General features: G+C 43.9%; 1 protein-coding gene across 5 annotated transcripts in view; it reads right to left on the bottom strand.

The window, feature by feature from the left end:
• Positions 1-1661: 1661 nt before the first annotated feature.
• The window catches only part of RIC1 (RIC1 partner of RAB6A GEF complex), a 105204-nt gene continuing 91542 nt past the window's right edge, over positions 1662-15323 (bottom strand). For 4 of the 5 annotated variants that reach the window (XM_077759474.1, XM_077759475.1, XM_077759477.1 and 1 more), the window contains 9 exons: positions 14710-14826; positions 13511-14239; positions 11485-11643; positions 11261-11397; positions 9244-9530; positions 7668-7856; positions 5660-5837; positions 5333-5521; positions 1662-4167 (listed from right to left, as the gene is read on the bottom strand). In XM_077759474.1, the coding sequence (XP_077615600.1) occupies positions 3879-4167; positions 5333-5521; positions 5660-5837; positions 7668-7856; positions 9244-9530; positions 11261-11397; positions 11485-11643; positions 13511-14239; positions 14710-14826 (2274 nt within the window). In that variant the 3' untranslated portion in view covers positions 1662-3878. The remainder of the gene's footprint in view (positions 4168-5332; positions 5522-5659; positions 5838-7667; positions 7857-9243; positions 9531-11260; positions 11398-11484; positions 11644-13510; positions 14240-14709; positions 14827-15323) is intronic. The other variant, XR_013334031.1, reaches the window with a different exon arrangement.

Genomic DNA, 15323 nt, shown 5'->3' with positions numbered 1-15323 from the left:
TGATCCTACAATTCATATGGAAATGCAAGGGACCCGTAATAGCCCAAACAGTCTTGAAAAAACTTTTAAAACCTCTTACAAAGTAAGGACTGTAACCAAGACAGGGTGGTAAACGCAGTAAGAACAGAGATCAATATAATTGATTGATAGTCCACAAATAAGTCCATGTGTTTACAGTCAAATGATTTTTGGCAATTCATTGGGAAAAACCTACTTTAAATGGTGCCGGGACAACTGAATATCCTCCTACAAAAGAACAAAGTTAGATCCCTCACTTTATTCCATACACAAAAAATTAACTCAAAATGGATCAAAGTTCTAAAGGTAGGAGCTAAAACTTTTAAAAAAAGAAAAAAACTCACTCCTCTTGCAGGAAAATCTAGGCACAGATCTCTNAAAATGGATCAAAGTTCTAAAGGTAGGAGCTAAAACTTTTAAAAAAAGAAAAAAACTCCTCTTGCAGGAAAATCTAGGCACAGATCTCCGTAACCTGGTGTCAGGCAGTGGTTTCCCAAAGCACAAGTGACCAAAGAAAAAGGTGGACTTCACCAAAATGAAAAACTTTCATGCTTCAAAGGACAGTGTCAATGAAAGTGAAAAAATAAGCCTTTATCATGAGAAAAATACTTGCAAATCATACCTGATAAAGGTCTAGTGTCCAGAATGCATGAGGAACTCTTGCAAACAAAAAGATAAATGACCCAACTGTGAAATGGGCAAATGATGCGAATAGACCTTTTTCTCCAGAGACAGGCAAATGGATAATAACCGTATGAAAAGACCTCAGCCACCATGCAAATGCACATCTACCTCATAATGGTACACTTCATACATAATAACCAAAAGTATAACAACAGGCGAGGATGTGAGAAACCGGAACCCACATCCCCTGCTGGTGGGAATGTGAAAAATGGCACAGGCGCTGTGGGATATGGTTAGGCGTTTCCTCAGGACATAAACCAGTTACGTGACCCAGCGTTTCCAGTTCCAGGGAGAACTGAAAACTTAGATCCACATGGAAACTTGTACGTGAATGTACACAGTAGCATCATTCATGTTAGTCAAGAAGGGGTAACCACCCAGATATCCTCAAACTGACAAATGGATAAATAAACTAGATGCATAAAGTGTAACATTATTCAGCCTTAAAAACGGTTAGAGTTACTAACATATGAAGATGAACTTTTAAAACGTCCTGCAAAGTGCAAGAAGCCAGACAGAAAAAGCCATGTATTCTATGATTCGATTTATACAAAATGTCTTAAGAGGGAAATCCACGAAAACCAAGATTTAGGAAAACAAAGTCAGAATCACTTGTAATCCCACCTACTAGAGACGGGTGCCCCGTCTCTATTTACGCAATTACATTTTGGGCATTTTCCATGTCCTCACATGGATTTCTCTTCTAGACTTCTGTGGTCAGGCATATAGGATGCTGCCAACTCTTGATGCTCCAATGCTATATAATTCTGTATGTAAATTTTAAACTTGTCTTGATTGGTAGTTATTTTGTAAAATTCTACGAGGTGGAATTAAAAGAATATTTCCTTGGCTTTTAATAAATATACATTTTGCGATCAGCCTGAGTGGTGAACAAAGTTCATTTAATGGTTCATTTACTTGGTTTTTACCAAGTTAAAAAGAAAACCCAAAAACGCACATTATAGAAGTAGCAGCAACTTTAATTACAAGCAAACGTTGACTCTACCCCCAAATGACTTCTTGTTTTGGTATCAGCAAGTAATTCAAACTTCAAATAGTTTTACCGAATACTGAAATTTCATTGGTTAAAATTATGGCTTAAACAGTTATGTGAACCAAACATGGCAAAATAAAAATAGGAATTAAAAAAAAGTAAAGTACATTACAAACCACCAAGAGAAGATTTCTGTAAACCTGCCAATGTTTCTGCTTCGGGGCTGCCCATTCCTACGACCTGGAAAACCGTCTAGAAGAAGAGTCACTCGTGGTGTCCCCGCAGGACACCTTCCTGGTGCCCTGCTTCTAAGGGGGCAACATGGACCCAGCAGCAAAGACTCGAAAGGATCACAGCTGTTTACGATGGTAAAACCTTTTCATCGACTGTATACTCACACCAAACACAAAAACAATGCGAGTTCCCCTAATGGATTAGGACAGGAGGAGAAATTTCAGGCTGCCCTCTTGCTGGGCTGCACGTCCTCAGGTGGGAGACATTATTTTTCTATCCTAAGATTCAGGGGAAGGTGGTTTAAAACAAAGGCTTAAATAAAGTAGCACCAGAAAGAGCAGGTACCATGATCACATATCCCACCCGTTCAGGAGTCTGAGGACATGAAGTTACTGCACTTGTAATGTAAAAAGTAAATGATAGCAAATTACCAAACTCAATAATTTAAGACAGTCTGATGAAGTTCGAATTAAGCAATTTCAAAATGGTTTTGAGTTTCCCTTCAAAGGAAACCTGGCTAGGACAGCTGTATCCAGCCATTTACTTTAAAAAGCAAGGAGAGAGGACCAAGTTTTATTTCTAAACTGTAATTGCACCACGAGAAGAGGCTGTTCTACATAGTGGTATGAATTTGGTCCACATCAAATACAGCGTTATTACAAAAATAAACAAGTTTGTTTTTGTAAAAAATAACATTGCATTCCTTTGTTCAAATTGCACAGTACAAACAAGCTATCTAAATTAATACTGACAGAAGGTAACTGGAAGTACATACCGTGAATATGTGTTTAGTCTGAAGCAATTAAGGAGTATGCAGATAGGTTTTCATAATGTATGAAAACTAAACTTTAAGTCCTATCTAGAAATACATAAAATATTTTAAAAGTTACAATGAAGAATGCATTGTTCACATAGTAATTTTTAGTAGCCGTGATAATACAGGATCCAGCAGTCTATTTACATGAAAGTCCATTTTTATTCAATTTACAAAAGCAATAAATAAGAAACTACATTAATTTGCACAAAACCGGTTTCATTTCATGATCAGTGTGGCTGTTTCTGTTACTGTATGACCAAGCTGATACACCTGTTCTCTTCTCTGAAGACTGCTCAGGTTTGGAAAGAAGAGCAAGCCTTGTCTCTCTCCAAGAGTAGGAATAGCCATGCAGGACCCAGCATAAAACCTTATAGATTGTAATATAAGCCCTAAAAATATGAACAGTGCCTCAGTATATTTACACGAGAGTATTCACAAAAAGATACAGTTCTCGGATACAAAATAGTTTAGTGGTATCTAACAGCATAATTGATAAGGACCCCCTAGACCTCTGCCCGCACGGAGGGGCAGGAATCGAGCTTGCTGAGAAAGCAGGCACACAGCTTCCCTCAGTTCAGGCCTGGGACCGAACAGGCTAACAAAGGCCGAGGAGCACGTCTCCGCCAACAGCCACGCGGTGTGCCAGGGCAGCGGCTGTTCAGGAGGCCTGATGACGGAGCCCAGTGCTCTCCATCCGAAGGGGCACACGGGTAGCTCAAGAACCTGATGAGCTACAGCAAGCACCTTGGCATTTAATTTTAAAAAGCAGACACACGCTGAACCAGAAAACACGTAAGAAGCTGTAAGTAGTGAAAAAGTAGGCTCGTCTAGGGGAAAACAATCCCAAGGTTTAGGAGCTACCATTCTTTACGAATAAAATATTCTCATGTACAACTGTACAGTACTCTTTATTATTACTTTCCACTGCAGCTTAAAAAAATCTTATGAAAAATGATTTGATATCACATTTTTATGGAGTCAGATTTCTTAGAAGAGAAAGAGTTAAAACGTAATAATACTTTACCAGAGTCTCTGAGTTCTCCCTGGTTACGTGGTCCAGCAAGGCCGCAGTGCCCCGGCTGCACGCCGCTGCTAGTCCCCACTGCCCACGGTGACGGCACGCCACTGTCGTTAGGACACACAACAGTCGTAAGTCCCGTCCTGAAAGGACTCCTCCTCCTCGGTTCGGGCTGTGTCCTCCTCTTTCCTGCTGACCAGACTGCTGCCTCCGACCTCGCCCTCGGGGAGGCTGCTGTGGCCCGCGGGGCCACGGCTTTCCTCTGCCCGGGGACCAGTGTGTTCAGGAGTCTTACCCACAGTTACTGGCTGGAAGGCTTCAGGCTGGACCTGCTCCTCTGTCAGCTCACTGAACTTCTGTACTTGTGGCTTAATGATGTTTAAAAATGGCTTATATCCAGGACTAAGGAGAGAGAAAAGGAAATTAGCTCTCTATTGCCACACTGGAAATGCTCCATGGAATGTTCTGGATAAACTCCTCAACGCTGAAACTGAGGTCAACGCTAGATGTCACGGGGAGGGTAGGGGGCACAGGGCAGGTGTCCCGGCCAGCACAGAGCGGGCAGCACTTCGAGTGTGCGTCTTACGTCTCTGAGCTCCAAGGGCAAGAACGGACCTTCTCCAATCATAGAGTAGAATTCACACGTGCCTGAGTGGCTCCGTGGGTTAAGCATCCGACTCTTGGTTTAGGCTCAGGTCAGGATCTCCTGGTTCAGTTCAACCTCCACATGGGGCTCTGTCGTGGCAGCGTGGAGCCTGCCTGGGATTCATTCATATTCTCCCCCCTTCCCTCACCCTCTCCCTCACCACTTGCACTCACTCTTTCTCAGATAAACAAACTTAAAAATAAATCCTACTCCACAGTCTAAGGACCAAGAGGGTTTCAGACTTGAAAATGAACCTTCACAGGCTAGATCTGAGTGAACTTATTAGCAAGTTAGAAGAAAACTAGCTCCAAGTAAGGAAAAGCCCAAATCCACACATAATTGGTTACAAAGGACTAGAATCCAAAGCTCTTAGCTTCTAACCGCTCAGTCTTAAAGTGGGCTGGCTGGTCACTGCTATGGACTGGTAAAAGCACACATTCCTCTTTTCAGCAGATACTTGTACGTTATTACCTATAGTTCCACAGAACCGCAGAGCTCCGGCTCCGGCCTAACTCTGAGATCACCTGTGCCATGCCTCTCTGTGCTCACACACACGGCTGGGTAGAAAATGGTGACTAAAGAAAACCGCTTTAAAAATGAACGTGTGGGCGCGCCTGGAAGCGTCTGACTTCGGCTCAGGTCATAAAATCTCACAGCTCAGACCTTTGAGCCCCGCATCTCTGCTGTCAGCACAGAGCCTGGAGCCTGCTTCAGATTCTGTCTCCCTCTCTCTCTGCCCTCCCCTGTGTTCTCTCTCTCAACATAAGCATAAAATAAAAAGAAATGAATGTGTGAAAGCACTTTTATTTCTACCAACCTAAAAGTCTCCAAATAAATGCTGCGGAACTAACCCTTACTGGGTCAGGGTGGGATCCACCCCAAGACAGCAGAGGTAAGAGGCCTAAGGGGCCCCGCGCTTACCAGTCTGTAGAAGCCCATCGGTCTACTGCATGCAGTCCCGTCTTTATGTTCTGTAACATCTCTCCATCCACCTCTGAAGACTGGATGAGAAGCAGAATCTGGCTGATTACGGAGGACTCTCTGAGAATCAGGCCTATGACGACACACCAGTCCAGACACCCTGCCTCCATGAACATGTGCAGCAAGTACCTGTGTGTGAGCAGAACACAGTGATGGGCACTGAGGAGCCACAGGTAGAGGCACGGGCAGTGGTCGTGAGGAAGGCAGCCCTGTACACCCGAGCGTCCCGAGCAGACATCCTGTGCTTCCGAAAAGCTGAGAACTCACCGAAGCTGGACCTGGGATTTATGAGGCCCCTTGCTGGCCAACTCCATGGAGATGTGCTCCAGCTCTGACTGAGTTAAACTGAGTGTGGAGAAGTTCTCATCCACCAGTGTCCAGTCCCCATCCACCACGGAGCTACTTTCAGTCAAGTCTGTGGCTGAACCAATACTGCATTCGTCACCTGATGAAAAAGGGCCAAAAGTTACAAACTGGCTTCATGAAGAAAAGGTTTAATTTTAAATATCAGCAGTTTCTCACATGTGGATTTCTGCTCAGAATTTTGAAACTCAAACATTAAATCCACTGCTAAAATTCCTGTGTTATATTAACAGTAGTAAATATTTAAAAAAAAAAAATTCATGAGAGAGAACCAGGCACAGAGAAACACACGGCACCTGTGAAGTAGTCTTGCCTGCCTCCAAAACCAATCTAGCCAGAATGTGACATGGTCTTTAGATGCAATTATTAATGAACAAGAAATACAGAGGAGAGTGCTGAGCAATGAAGATGCAATCACCAAAGTTCACACTTTGAGAAAATCCACAGAAGCAAGTTTCATCAATGAAAATACTGCAAGGGGTTAAAAAAAAATGGGGAGAAAACAATCACAGCACAGGGGTCGGATGCCAGCACTGGGGACCGAACGTTAGCCAGGAAGAAAGCGCTCTGGAGGCTGGCTGCACAACCATGTGACCGTAGTAGACACTAATGAAGTCTACTCGGAAAAATGCTGGAGATGGTACATAGTGTGTGTCTTCCACAATTTCGACAAAAGGAAATGCAGCCACAAGCTTCTCCACAAAGGCAGAGGTTCACGAAACAGGACAGACTGAAAATCAACGACCAGGCAAATGCCTCGCCATTAATTAAACTGCCGATGTTTGCACGTATAGGAGGATTAGGAGGAACTTAACGGAGGACCGTGGGGGAGAAGGGGAAAAATAGTGGGGGAGAGGGAGGGAGGCAAACCATGAGAGACTCCTGAATGCTGAGAACAAACTGAGGGCTGATGGGGGTGGGGGGGAGGGGAAGGGGGGAGATGGGCATGGAGGAGGCCACTTGTGGGGATGAACACTGGGTGTTATATGGAAACCAACTTGACAACAAACTATTTAAAAATAAATAACCAGAAAACCGTAAAAAAAAAAAAAAAGAAAAAAAAGAAAAAACTGCTGACGATCAGACCACCTCCTACTCATACCCCTGTAACTCTAAACCTAACAACCTGAGGCATTTTAAAACTTCTTCAATTTTCAGTTCCCCCAGTATGGATGCCCACACTCTGTTTCTGGTGAAAGGCCAGATAGTAAATATAGATTAGGCTCTGAAAACGAGGAGGCAAAATTAAGGATATTACGTTAACACTCACAAGAGGAAAAAAAAATTCCACAAATTTTTATCAGTAAAATAAAAATTAGAAGATAACAGTACAATTCTGTATGACCCACGGCTACTTAGGAGAAGGGCAGGCATTCCTTACATAGAGGTAACGGTTTGCTTACTTCAAGTTCAAGCTTAGTGTTTGTTTCATCAAAATCAATTACCAAGTTTCATGTATCAGCTCTGACCTGGAATGAGAGTTTACCTACTTCATTCATCTAAAATAAATTCGGCAAAGGACAGTAAAGGCCAGTGGGGCCTTGTTCTAGGAACGGTCCCTTCTGTAGCAGATTCTAATGACTAACCCTCAAGGACCTACATGCAAAGAGTAAGGCTCTATTTTTAGCACTACAGCACAAAAACTTTCCAAAGGAAGTGAAGAAGAGCTGAGATAAAATGACATTTATCAGGACGCCTGGGCGGCTCAGTCGGTTGAGTGTCGGACTCTGGCTCAGGTCATGATCTTGTGGTTTGTGAGCTTGAGCCCCGTGTCAGGCTCTGTGCTGATGGCTCGGAGCCTGGAGCCTGCTTCAGATTCTGTGTCTGCCTTTCTCTGCTCCTCCTCCACTCTTACTCTGTCTCTCTCTCAAAAATAAATAAAACACTGGAAAATAAATAAAACGACACTTACCTTTATTAGATAAAGGTGACAGGAAGGCATCTTGCATCTGTGGTCCATGGGATGAGGCCATGTCTATCTCATGGTGGGTGGGGCCGATGCTGCTGAGCCAGCTCTGACTTCGCTGTACAGTCGAGACCCCAGCGTCCATGTCAAGGTTTAGAAAAGGGTCTGCTGACTGAGACTTCAGTAGCTGCTCTCCTACCCCAAGGTAGGCCCAAAAACAAGAAAGTGGAAATTCAAGATGCATGTACTAACATTTCCAATTCAGTGATTTCAGCTTCTCTCCCCACTACTCCCAAACACTGAAAGGGCAAAGCTAATTGCTGTCCCACACTGCACCACTGCGCACGAACCAGGAACGTGGACTACAGGACAGACTGACCAGGTACTGCCATCTGACAGTCCGTCTCCTTCACTACAGCTCTTACCAGCACTAAACAGGATTTATTCTGTTCATCTTTTAAGTGATTTCCCTTGGTTAAGATAAGATGAAGTTTCCAAATGCCTTAATAAAAGGTTTTTGTTTGGATGTTCATGACTATTAATGATTTACAACAATTTTCTTTAAAACGCCTGAGCTCCTACTTCAAAATCTGTCTCTTTCTCTCTGCCCCTCCCCCACTTGCACTCTCTCAAAAATAAACAAACATTAAAAAATAAAATTAAACAAAAAAAGGGCACCTGGGTGGTTCAGTCAGTTAAGCATCCAACTTCGGCTTGGATCATGATCTCATGGTTCATGGGCTTAAGCCCTGCATTGGGCTCTGTACTGACAGCTCAGAGCCTGGAGCTGCTTCAGATTCTGTGTCTCTCTCTCTCTCTGCCCCTCGCCTGCTTGCGCTCTCTCTCAAAAATAAACATTAAAAAAAAAAAAGATCTGAACTAAAAAACTTTAATATTTCTTTCACCACAACAGTTCCACAGTTTGTCTTCTCCTAGATAGGAAGACAGCCCAAGCCCTCAAAGACGCATTTAAAAAAATTTTTTTAAACACTTATTTTTGAATGAAAGAAACAGAGTGTGAGCAGGGGAGGGTCAAAGAGTGAGGAAGACCCAGAATCTGCAGCACGTTCCAGGCTCCGAGCTGTCAGCACAGAGCCTCATGCGGGCTCAGACTCGTGAACTGTGAGATCATGACCCGAGCTGAAGTTGGACATTCAACCGACTGAGCCACCCAGGCGCCCCTCAAAGATGCATTTTTGCCACTTCTCTGGAATGTCCTACCAGATAAATCACAATTTAGCTGCTTTTCAGGTCCGTGACCAACCAATTCCATAATTTCCCACAGTAAGGTAAATGTGGTGGTAGCTATATTCAGCCAGTTTTCAACTTGTTGATAATCTGGTAACAGTGGCTAGATTTATAAATTAAACCATAAAGTCACAAGACTTAAGAGACCTAGTTCTACTTTATTTTATTTACATCCCTGGTCAAATGGTGGATGTTCCACTGATGTGCAAAAAGTTGACTTTTATCTTTTCCTGAGTTTGGAATGAAAAGACTTCTGGAAATACTGACTAAACAAAAAGTCCAAATACTTGCAGTGAAACACAACTCTTGTTCGAGTGACACAAGCTTATGTTACCTGTTCGGTATTTTCCATTCTTGAAAGGAGAGCTGACAGAAGCAGCTGGGATGATCGGAAGCGGCCACAGGAAGTCTTTGTGGAGTCTCTTCAGGGCCAGCACAAAGTTGTCCACCCGCGCGGCTCGGGTGCGCTCCTTGCACAGCCAACTGATGAGTTCAAAGCCCAGCTGGGCTGCAAAGCAGCCGAGGTCCTTCAGCCGAACTTCTTCTAAGAGACGCCGGGCATGTCTCCAGAGCATCATATCAATGTACATGTTCTCAGCACAGTCGCTGTCTTTGCTCCATCTGCAAGTGGGAAGACGAGAAACCTACAGAAAAACCGTCCCTGGAAGGCTCCACGGAGTTCCGTGTGGTAGCAATGATCATGCAAGAGAAGGAGGGAAGGGATCCAGATGTAACTCGGGACTGAATGAAGATAAAGGATCACGGCTTTCCTCTACATGACACCACAAGCTGCCCAACAATACATGGAACACAGCAGGCTCTTAAACCATATTTGGAGAATGAAGTATGGGATAGGAAAAAGAGGAGACACTCAGAAATAAATAAAACATTTTTAAAAAGTTAAAAAAAGAAAAAGAGGAGACAGACATGGCCAAACCCAGAGGAGGGTGGTGACTGGCTGAAGGAAAGAAAGGGAGCAAATAATGCTATAGTTGAAGAGGCAAGGAGATCAGACCAAAGAAACGGAGCAGAGAGACGCAAAGCACCATGAAGTCTCTCCAGGGAACTGGGAGATCAGCAGACACATAAACATACAGCCAATGTTTAGAACCTTGCAGCCTGACTATGTAGTCACTCCTACGGGCTGACATGGGATGGCTGGTTTGGTAAGTGGGTAATGTGGTGTCTTCATGAGAGGCGTTACTGGAAGACTCTAGATTCAGATTGGGACTTGACCTCTCACTGGTTGTGTGAACATAACCAAGTTTACGTTGCGGGCCTCTGTTTCTTCACCTCTACAATGTGTGTTAACAGGTTGTAAGGATGAAAAGACACATACATGTAAATGCCCAGAACCATGAACGTACTGAGCGCTTAGTATGTTGAGGGTATGGCTGAGGGTGGCAGCTGCTGAGAGTGCCCTGTGGCTGCATGTTACCTGAGCACAGCCCGTGACTATGTGCATGTACGCTGGGAGTGAGGGTGGTATAAATGGCTGTGATAGGAAAAAGCAGTAAAATATCATGATAAAAAAGGTTCAGTAAGTTCTCAGTGTAGGTCTGACATGGTAGTAACAATAAAGACAGAATATAAAAGAAAAGACTAGGGAAAAGAAAAGACAAGAGCTAAGAACGTGGAACAGCAGAGGAAGGAGCACTGGCGCCGACCGCCTCACAAACCAGAGGAAATTATATTTTATAACGTTCGGTATGAGTTCCCAGTTACCTCCCAGGAGACAACAACCCAACTCTGTGCGATGCAGGTTTTTGTGTTCAGGTTACTTCCCCTTGGTCCTCCCACTGTTTAATCATTTCTCCAATCAAAAGAGTCACAAGAGAGTCAAGTAAATTGGGACTAAATTTTTATTTTTTCAGCAAGAGGTACAGTTAGAAAGAAAGGTAAAGGAGGCTTTTTGATTATGTGCAGATTCAATTACCTTCCTTTTTATTCCGGGCCTCTATTATCAGGGTAATACAAAGCTACCCACATTCAGAATGGGTACACAAGACCTACTCCAGGACAAGGAACAGAAACCGTGCAAAGAGTAATGAAGGGAAATGCGGTGGAAGGAAGAAGGGAAGCATTTTGTGTGGTCTTCAAGCCTTTCAGAAATGGAAAAAGGAACTGCCTTTGAAGCCAGCAGTGGTTTTCATAAGACTCAATTCACAAACACCCTGCAACACCACGTGTCACAGAGTGCCTCACAGCAACACCGCGGGTCACAGAGTGCCTCACAGCAACGCCAGGTGTCAGAACACCCTCACAGCAATGCCACGTGTCACAGAGTGCCCTCACAGCAATGACACGTGTCAGAGTGCCCTCAGTACAGCAACGACTCGCTATTCTTTTACCTTTTTCCAGAAGGACCGGATGGCATACTCAGTGTTTTCTGTAAGCTGAATTTACTAGCAGGAACATTTTCAGCTGACTGGGATAAACTGATGCTTCGATTCCTGAAGAACTCAAATCCACCACTTGAACTGGGTTCCTAGGATTACACACGATGTGCAGTAGAGTTAGAGAAAGATCCATGGAGGTGTGTGGACTAGAGAAGCTGTGCAACTTTGCAACCGACCTGAGCTGTAGGTGTGGATGGAGGGGTCTCAGATTCTCCAGAGCCAATGGCTTTAAGAAATCGAATCATGTGTCGACATAGGTCCCATTTGCCTTGTTCCAGGGCCGTGTTGAACAGGAGGGTGGCATGTTGCCTACTTACTGCTGGAACTTCCATGTTCTACAAAAACAACCAAAGAAAAATTTTTATACAAAATTTTTATACGCAGTATTTGGAAGTACGAGCAATTCTTTCCCTCCATGGTTTCTCAACCCGAGAAGGAATGCAGCCACGCTGCTGTAGGGGAGTGTTTAACAGTCTTCTCTTCCATGTTCCTACTGAGTCTGTCAAGTACTTTATGCCATTTCTATTTTACACATGAGGAAACAGAGTTCAGGAACTTACAACCAGCAGAAAAGCTAGGTTTGCCTGACTCCAAAAAGCTCAGGTCAGCCTCTTGTGACAGTTTGTGGAGGATGTGACGAAAGTGCTCGTGGCTCTGGGCAACGGTCTGTAGTTCTGCTACACAATGGGCATTCTCAGTAATTCCTTCACAGACTTAACCTCACCGCCTACCTCGGCCTTCAGGGAAAGGCTAATTTAACTGTAATTATTATCTGACAACCCACAGGAATGCTGGAATTCTGAGAGAAAAAGTTTCCAATTCCATTGTTTGGGAGGTCACTGAAAGTCTAAGGGGTGACCTAAAACAAAAACCAGCTGCATTTATTTTGTTTCTATTTTTATCATTCTGTGGCATTTTTTTTACCCTAGCCAAGGAATCACAGAATTACAGTGTAAGAATCACTCTTACAGGGCCATCCAGCTTCCACTGGATTACTTCCTCTGGTTCTGAGCAGTGCTAATGAAGCAAATAAGCACATAAGAAATGTGCTCCAGGCAGAGTTTAAACCCAGTTTATGGTTACCTCTCATATCAATGAAAGTGTAGCCTGTCAAATGTGTATCAGACTGATAAGAACAACAACTATGAACCCCCTCTGTCAAACACACAATGAAACACATTTTCAGGAGTCACCATGTGCTAGGAGGGTAATTACTGTGGCCGCCCGAGTTTTCTCAGCTTGCTACGGCAGCCTAACACAAATGCTCGGCCAGGACCAGCCTCCTCAGCAACTCCACACATGAGGAAACACTGTGAGCCGGTGGGAGGCTCAAGTAGCTCAAATGAACTAATATGAGCCCAAACCTGCTCATATTAAAAGTAATTCTTTATTATTATGTTTCCTATGTAATATGTGCATGTTATTATATGTATTATACTCTATATATGTAGTATATACTACTACCCTATACATATAATAATATACAGTATTATTCAAAATACTACCATAAACTCATTAATCAGTTTCAGGCCTATTTATGGACAAACAGGACTTTTAAGAAACCTTGCGGGGGCAACTGGGTGGCTCAGTCAGTTAAACGTCCAGCTCTTGGTTTTGGCTCAGGCTGTGATCTCCTGGTTTGTGGGTTCAAGCTCCAAGTTGTACTCTGTGCTGGCTCAAGATTCTCTCTCTCTTTCTCTGCTCCACTTCCGCTTGCTTGCATTCTCTCAAAATAAATAAACTTAAAAAAGAAAAAATCTTTGCAGGGTTATTTCATGATATTCAAAAAAGCTTTCTGGGGTGCCTGGGTGGCTGAGTCAGTTAAGTGTCTGACTTAGGCTCAGGTCATGATCTCATAGTCTGTGAACTCAAGCCCCATGTCGGGCTCTGTGCTGACAGCTCGGAGCTTGGGGCCTGCTTCAGATTCTGTGTCTCTCTCTCTCTCTCTTCCCCTCCCCTGCTCACACTCTGTCTCTGTCAATCTCTCAAAATTAAAATAAGAACAAAAAAAATTCAAAAAAGTTTTCTGACATCATTCAATAAGACTAAGTTCTTCAAAAAGAAGATACAAAATGAACAGAAAACCAGACCGTGTTTAATCCCTTTAACACAAACACAGTTTCAACACAGGACATTTCTTTTTTCTCTCTCCTAAGCTTAGGCTCATTATGTCTCGTATCTTTACAAGACGAGAAATGTTACCTGTAAGATAATAAGGTAAGAGGCAGCTGTGTCCAAGTCCTGAGCCATCAAGCATTCCTCAAACAAGTCCTTGGGGTTTCCAACGGCTGCAAAAAGGTAATTCCACAGGGCATATTCAGTCTTCCTAGCACAGTGAACAACCGTCTGCAGGAAGAGGGGGAACTCGGTGATAAACTTTGCCACAGTGGGAAGCAGAGGGTCGGGAATGGGTTCCCGTGAGGTAGCTTCTTCTTCCAGCACTTCATGGAGCATGAGCTCCAGCACATGGGGGAAGTAAGGTAACGCAGCGCAGGACTGGGCCAAGAGCAAGGCCTGCTCCCCGAGGTTCCTGACCAGCAGCTGACGGAGAATGTGGTGGAGGTAGATCTGTGAGGTCCTCTCCACAACACAGTAAGGGAAGAGCACCTCCAGCTGTTCCCGAGCACTGTTCCGCGTGTATAAAGAATCATAGAGCAAAGTGTCATTGACAGCACCAAGGACTAACGCGTCTTCAAACAGAACAGCCAGGGGGTAAATATTGATGTGGAAAGGCAGCATGATCCGCTGGGACAAGAAGGAGTGGGGCTTGCGGTGATCCCTCGGGAAGAGAGGGAGCCAAACTTTCATCCCTGCTCCTCCACAGCTCAGCCACAGGGCTTCCAGAAGGTGACGCTTTTGTTTATTTGCTCGGCACGTGGTCCACACATTTTCAACGGACTGGGCCAGTACAACGGGGGGACAGAACGGCAGCTGCAGAGGCAAAGACAAGATCAATGGTCTTCCTGTTAAATCTGCACATTCTCAAGTTCCTAGGTGCTAGTTTCCTTTCAATATGACAGCACAACTCCTTTTGGGAAAATCAGGGGACTCTATTTAGAATTCGAGTTAATGAGAGTACCTTGCCTTTCTTTTAAAGTAGGTATATTTAAATCTAAAAACAAGACAAAACAAAACCCAAAGACCCCACAAACTTCCATCAATTTATTCTACTTTCCCATTAGAATTAGCAAATAATAATGCTTAAGCATTAACATCTGGAACATGGAACATTTTATTGTTTCGAACATTCTTATTTACCCTTTACAAACAGTCTTATACCTAGACGCTTAGAGGCTGATATCACACACTCTCCTAGTGTGCGACTCACAAGACAATGCTCTCCATTTAAATTCTTTTATCCCTTCATCCTTAATGTTCTAAATGACTTTTATTTTACTCACAAGCTTCCTTTGGTTAGGGTGACTGTCCTTCTCCCGGATCTGAGGCCCCGATCTGTCCCTTTGCATCATGATGAGCTGTCCTGCGAGATTTAGCATAATGCTCTCTGCATCACGAGCCTGAAAGAAAAATTAGATTCATGCTAATCTGTAGGTTTGCAGCATCCCCCCCACCCCCGCTCCCCTGCAATCGATACAGTTTACAAGTGAAACCACAAGAGAGTTTATGCAGTGTGTACCGTGGGCAACGTGGAGAACAGGCTGCTTTCTGGCCATGGTATAACAAACTCGACCATGACCACACTGCAATTCACGAACAGAACAAATGAACATAAAATTAAGGGCAGAGCTGAATTATGAGGAGGACTTCAGAAGTTCATAAATGTGAAAGACCCTTCAGTGACCTCGCTGGCACAGCCAGAGGAAGGCTTACAGGGTGAGATGGGCCTGAAGGGTGAGGATGACACCCGGGAGGAAGGAAAGGGGCTGATTATCCAGATGAAGAACATCATGTGAATGACACCGAGACAGAACATTTCTTTCGGCAAAGTGACTAGATTATGAATGTTATGAGGAAAACACATAATAGACCTTCAAGGAGGGCTTGGAAAACCAGG

The sequence above is a fragment of the Crocuta crocuta genome, unplaced genomic scaffold (assembly GCF_008692635.1).
Source record: "Crocuta crocuta isolate KB4526 unplaced genomic scaffold, BGI_CrCroc_1.0 scaffold41, whole genome shotgun sequence".
In the NCBI taxonomy this organism is placed as follows: Eukaryota; Metazoa; Chordata; class Mammalia; order Carnivora; family Hyaenidae; genus Crocuta; species Crocuta crocuta.
Note: the sequence above shows the minus strand (reverse complement) of the source record. Positions and strands in the feature narration are given on the sequence as shown.